The following is an 18,698-nucleotide window of genomic DNA, read 5'->3' as shown; positions in this document are numbered from 1 at the left end:
GTCCAGATGGCTTCACACCCGAATTTTACCACACTTACAAAGAAGAACTAGTACCTATGTTGCAGAAACTATTCCACAACATCGAGAAGAACGGAAACCTCCCTGACACCTTTCATGAAGCGAATATTACTCGGATACCAAAACCAGGAAAGGATGCAACAAGAAAAGAAAACTACAGACCAATATCCCTAATGAATATAGATGCAAAAGTTTTCAACAAAATCTTAGCTAACCAAATCCAGATACTTATCAAAAAAATAATTCATCATGACCAATTGGGTTATACCATTGTTTTTAAGAACATTCATAACATTGTGCCATAACTGTGTTTTACATGCCTGCTTTCCACACTAGCCTGGAACTCCCAGAACCCAGGTCCTGTGATTTATTTCATCTGATTCTTCTAAAAGGAAGAACATTGAACCTTCTTAGTTGATCTTCAGCTTGGAGCTCAGCAAAGGGGTGAAGCTAGATATATGAAAATTAAAATGTCATTGACATAGAGGTGATCTCTGAAGAAATGGAAGTAAATATATCACCTGGGGTGACTAGAAAGTACAAACAATTGGAGAAAGTAGGCTAAATCTTGGAGAAAACCTACATTTAGCCAATGGGATGAAGAGTAGGAGGAGAGAGAATTGTGTGTTGTCTTGGAATTATCCATTCAAATGTATTTACTAGATAAATGCTACATACCACTGAATATTTAGCCACTAAAACTACAGCAATAAATGTGGCAGATAAGATCCCTTCTATTGTAGAGTTTACAGGCCAGTAGGGACATATAGCTTCCCTAAGGGAAAGTTAACTTCCTAAGGGAATTTCAAAGGCTACAAAGAGTTTGAGAAGGACAAATTATTTTGGTGGCTTTCAAATTTGAAAATTGAAAAGCAAAAGAGCCATGTAGCCAGTTTGAGTCTAAGAATAATGGCCAAGAGTTGTAATGGAAAGGGAGTAAGAGATTTGAGTGTTAAATTACAGAATTAGGAAATAGAGGGATTTTATAAAAATTTGAGATGCAAAAAATGGAGCAGGTAATATAATCAGATAATGTGAACTCCAGAGAAAATTGACCACAAGCATTGAAACCATGGTCTGGGGTAGCAAAGGGTTCTAAGGAATTTACTGACCCCTTCTTGTCCTGTGGAAGTATCTATGGAAGGAGGTTTCCATCATGGTAATTAACCCAGGGTGGGTTAATCGGTAAGAAGCTAAACTTCACCTAATTCAAGGGGAAGGAAAGCAGGGGAAAGGAAAAGTGTAAGGATTTACAGTAGTTTCTTCACATTAGGATGAAGATTTTAAAAGGCATAGTGGACGAAACTGATAGAGTGACAGAAGCAGAGTGTGCTTGAGTGGTAGTAGCTCTGAAGTGAGTGGACATGAGGATACTGAAGGTGGCAGTGGCTTGTTAAACATCTATCCCAACCTCTTTGTGTATGCCTTCCTACTCTGCAGTAGATAGAAAGCTAAAAGCTGCATTTTCCAGATTCCCATGTAGGCAGGGTTCTGGATGTGATTGAGGTACAACCAATGAGACACAATTACATTACTCTTTTATATATATATATATATATATATATATATATATATATATATATATATATATATATATTTCGGCATATTATGGGGGTACAGATTTTAAGGTTTCAATAAATGCCCATTTCACGCCCTCCCCCCAAAAGTCTGAGTTTCCATCATGACTATCCCCCAGATGGTGCACATCTCACTCATTATGTATGTATATACCCACCCCCCTCCCCCCTCCCACCTGCCCAATACACTATTACTGTAGTACATATGTGTCCACTTAGGTGCTACTCAGTTAATATCAGTTTGCTGGAGAGTATATGTGGTGCTTGTTTTTCAATTCTTGGGATACTTCACTTAGTAGTATGGGTTCCAGCTCTAACCAGGAAAATATAAGATGTGCTATATCACCATTGTTTCTTAGAGCTGAATAGTACCCATGGTATACATATACCACATTTTATTAATCCATTCTTGGATTGATGGGCACTTGGGCTGTTTCCACAGCCTTGCAATTATGAATTGTGCTGCTATAAACATTCGAGTGCAGGTGTCTTTTTTGTAGAGTGTCATTGGATCATTTGGGTAGATGCCCAGCAATGGGATTGCTGGATCAAATGGTAGATTCACTTGTATCGCTTGAAGGCATCTCCATATTGCTTTCCACAGAGGTTGAACTAGTTTGCAGTCCCACCAGCAGTGTAGGAGTGTTCCTCTCTCTCCACATCCATGCCAGCATTTATTGTTTGAAGATTTTTTGATAAAGGCCATTCTCACTGGGGTTAAGTGATATCTCAGTGTAGTTTTGATTTGCATTTCCCTGATGATTAGGGATGTTGAGCATTTTTTCATATGTTTGTTGGCCATTCTTCTGTCTTCTTTAGAAAAGTTTCTGTTCAAGTCCTTTGCCAACTTTTTAATGGGGTTATTTGATTTTTTTCTTCCTGATTTTCGTGACTTCTAAGTATATTCTAGTTATCAGTCCCTTATCAGATGCGTAGGATGCAAAAATTTTCTCCCATTCTGTAGGTTGTCTGTTTACTTTCATGACTATTTCTTTGGCTGTGCAGAAGCTTTGTAGTTTGATCATGTCCCATTTATTTATTTTTGTTGCTGCTGTGATTGCCTTTGGGGACTTCTTCATAAACGCTTTGCCCAGGCCAATGTATAGGAGAGTGTTTCCAACTTTTTCCTCCAAAGTTCTAATAGTTTCATACCTTAGGTTTAAGTCTGTTATCCAGCGTGAGTTGGTTTTTGTGAGAGGTGAAAGGTGTGGGTCCTCCTTTAGCCTTCTACAGGAGGCTATCCAGTTTTCCCAGCACCATTTATTGAAGAGGGATTCTTCTCCCCAGCGCATGTTTTTGCCTGCTTTGTCAAAGATTAGATGGCTATATGAGGATGGTTTTATATCAGGATTCTCACATCTGTTCCACTGGTCAATATTCCTATTTTTGTGCCAATACCATATTGATTTAATTACTACAACTTTGGAGTATAGTTTGATATCTGGCATATTAATGCCTCCCATTTTGTTTTCGTTGCCTAGAATTGCTCTTGAAATTCGGGGTCTTCTTTGGTTCCATACGAAGCGTAAAATTATTTTTTCTATATCTGTGAAGAATGCTGATGGGATTTTAATAGGTATTGCATTGAATCTGTAGATCAGTTTGGGTAGTATAGACATTGTGATGATATTGAGTCTGCCGATCCACAAGCATGGTATGGATTTCCATCTGTTTACATCCTCTGCTATTTCCTTCCTCAGTGTTTCATAGTTCTCCCTGTAGAGATCTTTTACGTCCTTGATTAAGTATATTCCTAGGTACTTTAATTTCTTTGTTGCTATTGTGAACGGAATTGAGTCTTTAATTGGTTCTCAATTAGATTGTTGTTCGCGTATACGAATGCCTCTGATTTCTGTGTATTGATTTTGTATCTTGAGACTTTACTAAATTCATTGATCAGTTCCAGGAGTTTCTTGGTTGTATCCTTGGGGTTTTCTGCATACAATATTATATCATCAGCAAACAGTGAAAGTTTGATCTCTTCTACCCCTATTTGGATACCTTTGATTCCATTTTCCTGTCTGATTTCTGTAGCCAAGACTTCCAGCACTATGTTGAACAGAAGTGGAGATAGTGGGCAGCCTTGTCTGGTTCCAGTTCTAAGTGAGAATGATTTCAATTTTTCCCCATTCAGTATGATGTTGGCTATGGGTCTGTCATATATGGTTTGTATCATTTATAGGTATGTCCCTTCTATGCCTATTTTCTTCAGTGTTCGTATCATGAAAGGGTGTTGAATTTTGTCAAAAGCTTTTTCTGCATCTATTGAAAGAATCATGTGGTCTTTGTTTTTGCTTCTGTTTATGTGGTGAATTACATTTATAGATTTACGTATGTTGAACCATCCCTGCATCCCTGGGATGAAGCCACCTTGGTCGTGGTGGATTATTTTTTTGATAAGTGTCTGGATTCGGTTAGCTAAGATTTTGTTGAAAATTTTTGCATCTATATTCATTAGGGATATTGGTCTGTAGTTTTCTTTTTCTGTTGCATCCTTTCCTGGTTTTGGTATCAGAGTAACATTCGCTTCATAGAAGATGTCGGGGAGGCTTCCGTTCTTTTCGATGTTGTGGAATAGTTTCTGCAAGATAGGTACTAGTTCTTCTTTGTAAGTGTGGTAAAATTCAGGTATGAAGCCATCTGGACCGGGACTTTTCTTTTTAGGGAAATTTTTATTGCTGTTTCTATTTCAGCTGTTGAGATTTGTCTGTTCAGGGAATCTATTTCTTCCTGGTTGAGCCTAGGGAGGTTGTGTGTTTCTAGAAATTTGTACATTTTCTCCACATTTTCCAGTTTGTGTCCATAAAGATTTTTGTAGTATTCATAAATTGTATCTTGTATCTCTTTGGGATCAGTTGTGATATCTCCTTTTTTATTCCTGATGGAGCTTATTAGAGATTTGTCTTTTCTTCTTTTCGTTAGCTTAGCCAATGGTGTGTCAATTTTGTTTATTTTTTCAAAGAACCAACTTTTTGTTTTATTAATCTCCTGAATAGCTTTCCTGTTTTCAATTTCGTTTAGTTCTGATTTGATCTTGTTGATTTCACTTTCTTCTGCTGGGTTTGGGGCTGGTCTGTTCTTCTTTTTCCAGCTATTTGAATCGTTTCATTAGATTGTCTATTTGTGATCTTCTTGTCTTTTGGTTATAGGCATTTATGGAGATAAACTTTCCTCTCAGAACTGCTTTAGCTGTGTCCCAGAGGAGTTGATAACTTGTCTCTCCATTGTCGTTTTCTCCATAGAATTTTTTTATTTCTGTCTTGATTTCTTCATTTATGAAGTAATCATTTAGTAGGAGGTTGTTTAATTTCCACGTTTTTGTGTAGAAATGTGAGGTTTTTTTTTAGGGTTGATTTCTAGTTTTATTCCAGTGTGATCTGAGAAGGTACATGGTATGATTTCTATTTTTTTTAAATTTCCTGAGATTTTCTTTGTGTCCTAGTATATGGTCAATCTTAGAGAATGGCCCGTGAGCTGAAGAGAAGAACGTATATTCAGTGGATTTTGGGTAGAATGTTATGTAAATGTCAGTCATAGCCAATTGTTCTAGAGTTTTGTTTAAGTACATTATTTCTTTATTAATTTTCTGTTTGGAGGATCTGTCTCGTGCCGTCAGTGGGGTGTTGAAATCTCCGGCGATTATGGAGTTGCTATTAATGCATTTTCTTAGCTCCAGTAAGGTTTGCTTTATGAATCTGGGTGCACCTAAGTTGGGTGCATATATATTTAAAATTGTTATCTCTTCTTGTTGAACTGTGCCCTTCACCATTATATAATGACCCTCTTTGTCTTTCACTACTTTTGTTGGTTTAAAAACTAAATCATCTGAAATTAGATCTGCCACACCAGCCTTCTTTTGGCTTCTATTTGCTTGGAGTATTGATCTCTACACTTTTATTTTTAGTCTATATGCATCCTTGCAGGTTAGATGTGTTTCCTGAAGACAGCATATACTTGGCCTGTATTTTCTTATCCATTCAGCCAGCCTATGTCTCTTGAGTGGAGAGTTTAAGCCATTCACATTTATTGAGAGAACTGATAGGTAAGGTAGATTACTGATCATTCTGTTGGGTTGGATGTTGTTGGTATGATTTTTGTCTTGAGCCATTGTAATATCTGGCCTTTAATATCTTTGGGTTTTGGTTGTTTTTATATTCGTGGGTTATTATTATGATGTTCCGTGCCTAACGCTGTTTAAGTACTTCTTGTAGGGCTGGTCTTGTCTTGGTGAATTCTCTGAGCCTTTGCTTGTCTGAAAATGTTTTTATTTCTCCTTCATATATGAAGCTTAGTTTTGCGGGGAGTAATATTCTAGGCTGGGCATTGTTTTGTTTCAAAAGAGTGAGAATGGGGCCCCAATCTCTCCTTGCTTGTAACGTCTCATTAGAGAAGTCTGATGTTATTCGAATTGGCTTTCCCTTGTAAGTACTTGCTTCTTTTTCTTACAGCTCTTAGAAGGGCCTCTTTAGTTGATACTTTGGTCAGTGTGATGACTGCATGTCGTGACGTCTTCCTGTTTGCATTGAATCTCCCAGGGGTCCTCTGAGCTTCTTGAACTTGTATATCAAGATTTTGAGCAAGGCCTGGGAAATTATTCTCTATTATATCTTCAAACAGCTTGTCCAACCCTTTAATGTTTTCTTCTTCCCCTTCTGGTAACCCTATGACCCTCACATTAGGTTTCTTCACATAATCCCACAGCACTTGTAGGCTTTGCTCTTTTCTGTTCTTTCTCTGCTCTATTTCTGTGACTGATTTATTTAATTGGAGGGTGTTATCTTCAAGCTCTGAGATTCTTTCTTCTGTTTCATCTACCCTGTTCTTGAGACTTTCCACTGTATTTTGTAGTTCCTTGAATTGATTCTTCATTTCCAGGAGTTCGGTTACACTTTTCTTCATTGTGTCTATTTCTTTTCCCATATCCTGAAGGCTTTTTGTGGTTTCTTTTTTTTGGTTATTGAGTTGTTGTTGCAGCTGGGTGAGTGTTCTTATGATCCACATACGAAATTCCTCTTCTGTCATATTGGTTGCCTGATTTTGGTTGGTGTCCGTTTCTAGGGGGCTGTTGCTCCTCTTTGGGGGTGTATTTTCCATTTGGTTTTTCATATTTCCTGACTTCTTTCGCTGATTTCTTCCCATGTCCATCAGTTGTTGTTTCTTTCCTTAAGTTATTGTTTGGGTATTCACACACTTTGTTTAGTTTCTGAGGCGTTAGGTGGTGTCTGTGGGTGAAATTGGACCACTCCCTGTATATTGAGTCAGTGGGTGCCGTGGAAAGGCTGTGCAAATTGCCGTCCCTGTCAGTAGGTGGCGTTTGCTTGGAGGAACAGGCTATGGTGTTGATTTTGTGTCCTGTTATCAGCTCTTGTTCTGGGCGGAGCTGGGTTTTGTAAGCCTGCCCTCAGGCAGTTAGCAGGGGTCAAAGTTCCATTCTCTGCTACCAGGGAAAGCTGTCAGGGCGGTGCTGGAATGGTCCTGCTCAGCCAGAAAGTCTGTGTGTGTGGGTGGGGCTGTCTGAGACCGGCAATGTGGAGCGGACCTCGCTTCTTTCCACCCTCCCCAACTCCGCAGCTACTCCTGGGCCTCCACCAGCAGGCCAGACCACAAGCCACCAGGCCTCCCCGGACTGTGATACCGGAGGGGAGGTTTCCTGCACAGGAACACCACCTGGGTTGGGCGCATGGCCTCCTCCTGGGAGGAGGGTTGCCCTCTAGGATGCGGATCCGCCCCTAGAGGCACACACACCTCAGTAGGCTGTTCACGTATAACCCTTCTGTGCCCTGGGCAATGCTAGCCCTCAATGCAGGGGATCTGGTCTGCTGGTCCGACTCTGGGTCCCAGAGTTCAAACTGTATCCCCACCAGGGAGAGGATTTCCGTTCCCAATTCACCCACAGGGAGCCCAAGCTGGGTCTATGTCTCTCAGCCTCTGAGTCGGTACCGTTCTCCTGGGAACACCATGCCAGCAGCACCTGGGAGGGCGGGCAGGTAGGGAGCTCACAGTCTGAGTTCCCCTGAGTCAGCTGTAGTGTCCCAAAAGGGAAAGTCCCGTTCCCTGGAGGTGCCTCTGGCTGGTGGCTGTATTGTCTCTCTGGGCAGCCGCGGGTAGGGTCGGCGGAGGGGAGGAGGAGGCAATATGGGGCCTGCTGCCGGGCTCGGGTCTGTGCACATGGAGGTGCCCGGAGGAGGTTGGGAACCTGGTTCCACATTTGCTACAGGCTCACCACTGGCTGGCGTAGGCGGTCTCTGTGCTGGTGTCCGCAGTTCTCTCCACCCGCTGGGGAGCCCACCAGCTGTCCCAAATGCAGGGGAGGAGAAACAGCAAATTCACCTACCCTTGCCGCTGGTCTCCGGGCTGCTCCGATGGTCTCAGCCTCCAGTTCTCCTCCGCAGCCTCCTCCTGTGGAGTCTCCCGGGGTCTCAGGTACTGCTCCTTCCAGCCCTTGTCTGCTGTGTACTCGTCTTCTTGCTTCTTTCCTCTAATTTCTGCTAGAATCTGTCTTTTCTGCAGAGACACTCTGTCTGGTGGTGTTCTTCGTCTGCCATCTTGCTCCACCTCCACAATTACATTACTCTTGAATTCCAAACTTAGCCAAATGGGAAGGAAGCAGCATGCAAAGCACCCCTTTTGCTTGTGAGGGTCTGGAGCCAACAGTTCTGGCAGGAGGTTCCTAATCCCAAGATCCCAGCTATAGTACTGTTTTCCTAGAAAACACAATTCTGGAAATAACTTCTTGAGCCCCAGCTTCCTGATACCCTAGCCTCTCAACTATAGCAAAGGTTTCAGGTCCTTTCATTGGATGCCAAGCATATTTCATACCAGATAAACTGGAGTGGATCATTTTTTTTGAGACAGAGTCTCACTTTGTTGCCCATTTTTTAATGCCTCATTCCTCTGTATGACACAATTATTTTCAGTAATAATCATTGAATCAAATGGATAGAATAATGATCAGAAAAGAAATGCAGGCAATGTGAAGTTTTTCTTTTGTCAAACTTCATATATAAAATCATACCAGAAAAATAAATAAACATTACAGCACAAAACCAAAAAAAGAAAAAAATCAATGGCCTAATCTTAATTACAATAATGATTTTTTTGTAAAAAAGAGAACAAACATCTATACATTGTCTATTGCAATACTGAATAATAGCATTACAATTTAATAAAAATTAAATAAGAAAAAAGAATAACACTATACAATAACCAATCTCATTTTAAAGATTTTGGGATTCTGTAAAATAGTTCATGTGTGAAATATTAGCTCATGTATGAGCTAACATTTGCACTAACTAAATAGCCATGTTATAATTCCAAGTTAACACTCTGCTTGACTATTGTAAATTTAAAACACAAAAACTCCATTGTATGGAATCATAAAATGACAGAACTGAAGAAATTCAAGTTCTGTGTCTTCCTCTATACAATCACTTTACTATCATTGTTTAAACACAGGAATCTGTAGTGTCACAAATATTGGAGACACGAGCTATACCTGAAGTGAGCTTGAATGATTTATACTGTGATGAACTTATTCTCAAAACAGAAACTTGTAGTTGGGTCCACAAGTGCTGGAATAGCCTGTATAACTGGAACTTCTCCAAATTAAGTTCCATGTAGAATAAAATGTTGATGAAAGGTTATGTAATTCAAATGTGCTGATTTGAAGTATACATATCAATCAATATCATTGCAACTCAACAGTAGTCTAAATTTGTTTAAAATGTAGACCAATATTTTTTTTCTGAGAAGAAATTCACAATTGTTGACACATGGTGAGAACAATGAAGAAGAAAAAATTATAATAGGTTTTATTATTATTTTTACTTCTCTGGAGACAGTGCACCCTCTCATTGCCTACACCCTCTCACTGCACTGGCCATGGTATGCCACTGGTTCCCTCAGTGGGTCCGTTTTACAGAGTTGTTCTAGAAATTGTTCCTGGAAGTCCAGCTGATCCTTCTTTTCCAGCCCTTCCTACAATTTTGTAATTACTTAATTCCCTATATTAAATCCCTTTTTGCTTAAAGTAACTAGTTATATATTCTGTTTATCTGAAACTAAACCCACACTGATACAAATAGTAAGGAACAGAAATTTGTGCTTAGAGAAATATCTGTTAAAAACATTTATTTAAAAAAAACACATTTATTTATTCCCTTGTTCATTCATTCATTTAACAAATACTTAACATAGATCTCTCTCTCAATATAGCTATACCTATGTGGTATTCAAATTCTGGGGATTTTCTTATCTAGGAATATATTTAACCAAGTAAATGAAAAATCTCTACAAAGAGAACTACAAAACACTGATGAAAGAAATCATATATGACAAAACACATGAAAAACATTCCACGCTCATGAATTGAAAAAATCAACATTGTTACAATGTCCATACTTCCCAAAGTGATTTATAGATTTAATGCAATTCCCAACATACCAACATCATATTTCACAGATCTAGAAAAAAAAAAAAACTCCTAAACTTCATATGAAACCAAAAAAGAGTTCAAACAGCAAAGGTAATCTTAAGCAAAAAGAAAAAAGAATTCCAAGAGATCATATTACCTGACTTCAAATTATACTACAAGGCTATTGCAACCTAAACATCATGGTACTGGTATAAAGGTAGAGATATAGACCAATGGAATAGAATAGAGAACCCAGAAATAAAACCATATAGTTATGACCAACTGATTTTAAACAAAGCAGACAAAAAACATACACTGGGGAAAGGACACCCTATTTAATAAATGGTGCTGGGAAAATTGGATAGCCAAATGCAGAAGAATGAAGTAGCATCACTATCTTTTGCCATATACAAAAATTAACTCAAGATGGATTAAAGACATAAATATAAGATCTGAAACCATAAAAATTCTAGAAGAGAACATAAGAAAAACTTTTCTGGATGTTGGCCCTAAGCAAAGAATTTATGAGTAAGATCCCAAAGACAAGTACAGTGACAACAAAAATAAAGAAATGGGACTCAAACTGAAAAGTTTCTGCACAGCAAGGGAAATAATCAACAGAGTAAATAGTCAACCTATAGAATGAGAGAACATATTAACAAATTAGACATCCAACAAAGGACTAATATCCAGAATCTATGAAGAACTCAAACAAAACAGCAAGAAAAAACACAAATAACCCCATTAAAAAGTGGACAAAAGACATGAACAGAGTTTTTTCAAAAGAAGATAAACAAATGGCCAAAAATCATGAAAAAATTCTCAACATCACTAATCATCAGGGAAATGCAAATTAAAACCACAATGAGATACCACCTTACCCCTGTCAGAATGGCCATTATTGAAAAGTCAAAAAACAATAGGTATTAGCATGGATGTGGTGAAAAAGGAATGCTTATACACTGTTAGTGGGGCTGTAAATTAGTACAACCTGTATGAAAACCTCTTTGGAGATTCCTCAAAGACATAAAAGTAGACACTATTTGATCCGGCAATCCCACTACTGGGTATCTACTCAAAGGAAAAAAGAAATCATTATATTGAAAAGACATCTGCACCCAAATGTTTATCGCAGTACAATTCACAATCACAAAGATATGGAATCAGCCTAAGTGCCCATCAACTGATAAGCAGGTAAAGAAAATGTGGTGCATACACACCATAGGGTACTACTCAGCAATAAAAAGGAATGAAATAATGTCATTTGCAGCACCTAGGATGGAACTGGAGACCATTATCCTAAGTGAAGTATCTCAGGAATGGAAAAACAAACACCACATGTTTTCACTAATAAATTGGAACTAAACAGTGCATACAAATGGTCATAAAGGACATTGGAAACTAAGAAGGAGGGAAGGTGGGAAGGTGGGAGAGAGGAGGGGGATAAAAACTTACTTACCAGTACAATGTACACTATTCTGGTGATGGTCACAGTCAAAACCCTGACTTCAGCATTATACAATTCATCCATGTAACAAAAACATGTGTACTCCCTTAATATTTTGAAATAAAAATTATTAAATTTAAAAATAAAGAACTGATAGAATTATGAGTAATAAATATTTATGAATTTAAAAAATAAAATAAAAAACAAATTTTTGGTATTTTCTATTGATAGCATTGGATTTGGGCTATGTGATTAAATACTGCACATTGTGATATTCTTCTAGTGAGACGGGTTGGACAACCATATTTGTTAGGAAGCATTTGGCTTCCAGAAACAGAAACTCTAACGCAAAGTGGTTAAAACTATTGGGAAATGTATTTTCTCACACAACTGGAAATTCCAGTATAGGTCAAGTTTCAAGGTGGCTCAATGATATCATTAGGTATGCAGGTATCATTAGGCACCCTGTCACTCTTGTCTGCCATCTTCCATGTACACTTTATCCTTATACTGGCAGCAAGGTGGCTGCAGCTCATCCAGAGACAACAATGATTAGAGGAAGAGGAGAGAATAGTTCTCTCTTAGGAGTAAGTAGATTGTTGTGACATTACAGCTCCACTCACAGGTAATCCGTAGGATAGTGAGGAAGGAAAATTTTCCTGGTGAGCTGAACTTGGAGCAGTATATCTGGTTGTCCCCTATGCCTGAAAGTTGTCCCATTTGCCAGGGAGGAGAGAAGGGCTGTGACAAGGATCTATGGTGATTCCTGGGAGAGGCTAATGTTGCAGCTGGATGGGCTGGAGGATAGATAACAAGGAAATCTTGGAAAGAGGTATGCAAATTGTCCTAGCATATATGTCTTGTGTGCAAATATTCACCAAAAGTTTCTGTTTGTAGAAAAGGTGCTAAATAATCAGGTGGACTTAATGACATTCAGTGGATGTCAACCAGAGTCTTTCCTCAGGTACCCCAGTGCTTGATTAATGGGCTCATGCACAAAGGGGCCATGGAGACAGAGATGAAAGTTATGTGTGGATTTAATAATGTGGACTTCTCCTCACTAAAACTATTACTGCTGCTTGAATGTCCAATTTTTCATCAGCAGCTGTGAACTCTGGGCCCCTGATATGGTACCATATACTATGGGTACCATCCAGCCACCTTGGGACCGGTTACATTGGACCCCTTCATTATAGAGTGGGAAATTATTTTTTTCCTTATTTAAATATATTCTCATTCAAGATTGGATTTGTTTTCCTGCCTAGCACACATATGCTAGCTCTATCATCTATAGATTTATTGAATATGTTATACACGACCATCATATCTCACACAACATTGCCGCCAATGAAGGAATTGACATTACCTTAATAGAAATGCAGCAATGGACTGAGACCTGTTGACATCACTAGTTTTACAATGTGTCACCTCACCCAGAAGAAGTTAGCCTAACAAAATAATGAAATCACTTCTTTTTGTGTGTTTGAGATAAGGTATCCCTCTGTCACTCAGACCAGAGTACAGTGACATTATCATGGCTCACTGCAGCCTTGAACTCCTGGGCTCAAGCAATCCTCCTGCATAAGCCTCCCAAGTAGCTGGGACTACAGGTGCATGCCATCATGCCTGACTAAATTTTTAAAAATTTTTTGTAGAGATAGGGTCTTGCTATGTTGCTCAGGCTGTTCTTGAACTCCTGGCCTCAAGTGATCCTCCTGCCTCAACCTCCCAAAGTGCAGGGATTACAGGCATGAGCCACCACTCCTGGCCATGAAATTACCTCATGAAGACCTAGTTATGATACCACCTATGAGAAAATGCCCTGTGAGTGTGGGGTACCATCTTATAGAATGAGTTTTATACTCTGAACCAGAACCAGTAATCAACATATGGTGCTGTTTCTAGCATGACCAGAATACATCAGGCTAAGAACTAAGGGGTGATGGTGAGAATGATACCCAATGATCCACTTGGAAAAAAAATTTATATTTTGCTTCTCATCCCCACAATAATGATTTCTGCTATTTTAGAAGCTTATTCGAGAGAGGAATATTTCTTTCAGGTAATACAACAATAATTCTACTGAATTAGAAGCTGAGACTACTACCTCATGCCAGTAGGCAAACCAGCAAAAAAAAAAAAAAAAAAAAAAAAGAGAGAGAATTACTATGTTAGCTTGGGTGATTGACACAGATCATTCAACATTATATTATACATTGTAAGAATGAACTATAGTTTGTTTCCATTTTCTTACTGAGACACCCTTTGTGTTGTTTTCACTGTAACAATAAACATCTTTATACATGTCTCCTTATACACATGGGTGAAAGGGTAGATACCTAAAAGAATTTCTGGATCACAGAACATGTGGGTATTTAACTTTACAAAGTGTTGTCCAACAAACTTCAAAGTGGTTATACCCATTGGTACCCCACCCCCCACTGACAATGACTGAATTCCTATTTCTGCACATTCTTGTGAATATTTGTTGATTTTGTGGCCAATCTGATGAGTGTAAAATGAGAGCTTATTTGTATTTAAATTTGTATTCCTCTAATTACCTGAGGTTGAGCATCGTTTCATGTCTGTCTGTGGTGATAAGAAAAAAACAGTGTCAATTCTCAGTTTTCCACAAGAACAGTAGTTCTTGTGGAAAACCATACCATCTCATAAAGCAATTCTTGTATTCATGCCTATGCAACAGATTTTCATCCCTAATTAGGTCTGGGTTGGCTAGTATCAAATTTAGCTCTCTTGAGGGTATAGGATAAAAGAGGAACACCAGTTTCAGGATTTTAAATTTACATCTGATAATCTATAAAATGGACACTTCGTATGGCTTTTTGTGGCCTCAATCTCGAATTAGTGTTGTGCAAACCAGGGAGTGATCAGGTGTAATCGTAGGGATTTTGTCCTTGAGTTTATATTAGTATAATGTGGGCTGCTCAGAAGTATTGCATTGTAGTAGAACTGTCATGCCTCACCTGTTTGCAACAACTCAAATGCTATATTCAAGTATGAGTCTTAGTCTGTTAAAGCTGGAAGGTGTCATAATTGGCAGAAGGGGAAACCAAGGCTAAGAGAGCTCAACCTGTGAGGTAGTCAAGAGCTGTGTTCTCCTCCCGTGTACACCCTCAGGGTGGTTGTGTGGTGTCTGGTCACATGATCATTTCCCACATGTGCTGTGATGTGAATAAGATTGTTGTTGGGAGGCAGTCTCCATAGGTCTGTTGAGTTTCTGCAAGTCTCAGAAGAGCTTTTGTCCTTTGTGCATTTTCTGCCAGCACCTACAAAACTGTAGCCGGTTACCTTTTTATTCGAAGTAGAATAACACTTCATAGTGTAGAATAACACTTTATGAGGACACTTCATAGTTTCTCATAGTTGAAAGCAGTAGTTTCAGAAGCTGAAGTTTCAGTGTTTTGTGGGACAATGGTCCTCTGGTCAAATTGATTTTGGAAAAGTTGAGGCCCCCTCAAAAAAGGATTAAATAAAAGGTAAAAGAAAAGGAAAGCATGTTCTTTTCCTATCAGACCCTTTAATAAACTAAAGAGCATTATGAATTGCTCCTGGGCATTGGAAGGAGTGGATAGAGTGTGCTAAGTTTCAACAATTATTGGAATAGGAAACCTTGCCCCTCCCTCCCCCTATAACATGACTATTAACTTTGGAAAGAACAATAGAATACAATTAGCATAAAATCCTTTGGAAAATGAATATAATATAGTAAGAATGAAACTGGAAACACAGTTAGGGGGGTAGTTTTCACATCCCTTATAAACCAGAATGTGGTGAGCTAACAGCTATGGAAGCATCACCTCCCAAACCAATGGAGTTAATGGGAGTTTGCCCAAGAGTCAGATTTTAGAGGCAGAAGGGGGCTTATAAACAATATCCAGCCCTCTCATTTTACACATGGGGCACTGAGGCCTAGTGAGAGAAAGGCACTTACTTAGGGCCACCCAGTTCATGGGTTTCATGGGTGGCAATTAGGGGAATAAAATCTAAGTGTTTTGTCATTCTTCAGTGTTCCTCATACACTATTTATTCTCATATTGTCCTACCGTTTCATTTATTTGTAACTCAATTATGAGGTCTCTGAAGGCAAATACTGTTTTGTTTCACCTAAAAGCTTCTATCATAGTGTAGCAATCTATTGGACATCTACCATATTCACTACAATCACTCTGTTTACATCCAGCACTTCCCAGGACAACTTTCTACCAGGATGGAAATGCTCCATATTGACACTAAGATGGCAGCCAAGAGCCAAATGCAGTGATCAAACACTTGTTATTGTGGCTACTGTTATTGAGGAACTGATTTCTTCATTTCAATTATTAATCATTAAACTGTTAAGAACAGAAACTACACTTGGTTTTAGCCAGAAGGCCAAGAAGCAATTCAGGTATTAATCATTGCAATTGACATTTATATAGCCACATTGGGCTAGCATCTGTTGTAGTGACTAACTGTTGTGACTGTAGCAGCTATAATGTATGTCCTAGGAATGGACATGAGGAGGAATTAGCAGCCAAGGCTGGCATCTGAATTCCTTATTCCTTTTTGTTAATCCATGACAAGCAGCGATGCTACTGGTGCAGGCCCCATTTGCTTATTCAACAAGCATTTAACAAACACCCATAAAGGCCAGGCCTTGAGTCGGTGTGGGGTGCACCAGCTATAATTCAAGTGGCTAAAAGGGGGCAGGGCCTGTGCGAATATGCAGAAGACATCACTGGGAAGGAACCAGCCTCAGACCTCGCGAGGGCTGGCACTCGAAACGCGAGTGTCCCCACCCCAGGGGCTTCTGGGTTACAGGCTGCCCCCGGGGGCTTCTGGGTCGTGGACCGTTGGGCAGTGAGGCGACACCTCAGCTAGGTGGGAAGCTAGAGCCATGCCTTCAGAGGGGAGGCGAAGGCGGCGGGGGAGGACTAGGTCGAAGAGCCGGGGGATTCGGGGGGCGAGCTCAAGGCTGGTAGCTTGTGAGGCGGAGTGCAATGTGGAGATCCCGGCAACTGGGTCGCATCCAGGAGGCAGCAATGCCGGGCAGGAGGCCATCATGGCTGCCACACCTCAGCCCAGCTGGCAGGCATCTGTGCGTGGCTTCCGTGCTGAGACTCGCCGCTCTCTGGTGAAGATGTGGGCCCACAAGCGCCTGAGGCTGCTTATACTCTGCATCTGGGTCCTGCCATTGCTGTGCTACTATATGAGTCCTGGTAAGTGCTGCCTCAGGGCCGGGCAGGGAACCGATGATGGCGGCAGAGGAGGGGGCTGGGCTGTGGTGATGCGCTCGCCAACCACAAAACTTCCCGCCCTCCCTGCCTCTCCGCGTCCCTCCCCCGTTCCTCCGCCTCCCCACTCCTCCCCTTGAGAAGGCCCCCTGCCCTCAACCTCTTCCATCTTCCTCACAAAGCCCTGCCTTCTCTAGCCTCCGTTCATCACTCCCTGCCCTCTCACTGTCCTTCTTACTCTGCAAGAAGTCTTCCCGTCCCAAACTCCTTCGAAAAAGCCCTTCTCTCCCTGACTTTCCCTTCATGAAAGCCTTCCCTTCCTCACTTCCCCTCACGAAATACTAACCTCTCTTGTATTCCCTCCTTTTTTAATTGAAGTGAAATTCACATTACATAAAAGTAACTATTTTATAGTGAATGATAAAGGGGGTTTAGTACATGTAATAGTTATGTAACCATCACTTCTATCTAGTTTCAAAATACTTCAATCACCACAAGTTAATACCTATACCCATTAACTAGTCACTTCCAATTCCCCAGCCCCAAGCAGTACTTCATTTTTATGGCTGAATAGTATTCCATCATATAGATATCCTATATTTTATCTATTTATCAAATTTACCAAATTGGGGTTGTTTTCACTTCTGGGCTATTAGGAAAATGCCGCTATAAGCATCATGTACAAGTTCTTGAGCAGTTATGTTTTCAGTTCTCTAGGAGTAAAATTGCTGGGTCACATGGGAACTCCACTGATCTTTTGAGGAAGTCCCAAACTGTTTTACAAAGTGACTAAACCATTTTACATCTCCACCAACAATGTTCGAGGGTTCCAGTTTCACCAAAATGTGATATCTATCCCCACCCTTTTAAAATTATAACCATCCTGGTGGGTGTGAAGTAGTACCTCATTATGGCTTTCATTTGTATATTTCTAGTGACTAATGATGTTGAGCATCTTTTTATATGCTTGTTGGCTATTTGTATATCGTTAGGGAAATGTCCTTTCAAATCCTTTGACCACTTTTAATTGAATTTCTTGTGGTTATGTTGTTGAGTTGTAAAAATTCTTTATATATTCTAGATAGTGGACCCTTATCAGATATATACTTTGTAAATGTTTCCTCCCATTCTGTGTGCTGCCTTTTCACTTTCTTGGTCATGAAGATTACTTGTATGTTTTCTTCTAAGAGTTTAATGGTTTTTGGTCTTAGATTGTTGATCCATTTTGAGTTGATTTTTGTGTATGGTGTATGTTAGGGGTCCAGCTTCATTCTTTTGCCAGTTGTCCCAGCACCATTTGTTGAAGAGACAATTCTTCCCCAATTGAATGATCTTGGCACCCTTGTCAAAAGTCAGTTGGCTATACATTTATGAATTATTTCTGGACTCTCAATTATATTGAATTGGTTTATGTGTCTGTCCCCATGCTAGTACCATATTATTTTGATTACTGCAGATTTGTAGAAAGTTTAGAAATCAAAATGTGTGAGTCCTCCAATTTTGTTGTTCTGTATCCATATTGTTTTGAGTGTGCAAGGCCCCTTGCAACTATACATAAATTTGAGAGTGAGCTTTCTGTGAGTGAGCTTTCAAATAGCTCTTTCGAAAAAGAGCTATTTGAATTTTAATAGGGTTTGTATTGAATCTGTAGATCACCTTGGGCAGTATTGCCATCTTAACAATATGTAGTCTTCTGATCCAAGGACATGGGATATCTTTCCATTTATTTATGTCTTATTTAATTTATTTTAGCGATATTTTGTAGTTTTCAATGTACATGTCTTTAGCCTCCTCGGTTAAATTTTTCTTAGATATTCTTTTGGATACTATTTCAAATGGAATACTTTTCTTTTCCTTTTTGGATTGTTCATTGCTGGTGTATAAAAAGCACAACTGATTTTTACATGTGTATCTTGTACACTGTAAATTTGCTAAATTTGTTTATTAGTTCTAGTAGGGTTTTGTAACCTTTTTTGGATATTCTAGATAAAGAATCATGTTGTCTGTAA

General features: G+C 39.5%; 1 protein-coding gene and 1 pseudogene across 1 annotated transcript in view; one reads left to right on the top strand and one right to left on the bottom strand.

Moving 5' to 3' along the window:
* Window positions 1–15,752: 15,752 nt before the first annotated feature.
* Window positions 15,753–15,859, bottom strand: LOC142865984 (uncharacterized; annotated as a pseudogene).
* A 371-nt stretch (window positions 15,860–16,230) lies between these two features.
* FMR1NB (FMR1 neighbor) overlaps window positions 16,231–18,698 on the top strand; it is a 45,255-nt gene continuing 42,787 nt past the window's right edge. The window contains exon 1 of the mRNA XM_012759510.2: window positions 16,231–16,674. Coding sequence (XP_012614964.1) covers window positions 16,353–16,674 — 322 coding nt within the window. The 5' untranslated portion in view covers window positions 16,231–16,352. The remainder of the gene's footprint in view (window positions 16,675–18,698) is intronic.

Source organism: Microcebus murinus, chromosome X (genome assembly GCF_040939455.1).
Source record: "Microcebus murinus isolate Inina chromosome X, M.murinus_Inina_mat1.0, whole genome shotgun sequence".
Taxonomy (NCBI): Eukaryota; Metazoa; Chordata; class Mammalia; order Primates; family Cheirogaleidae; genus Microcebus; species Microcebus murinus.
Note: the sequence above shows the minus strand (reverse complement) of the source record. Positions and strands in the feature narration are given on the sequence as shown.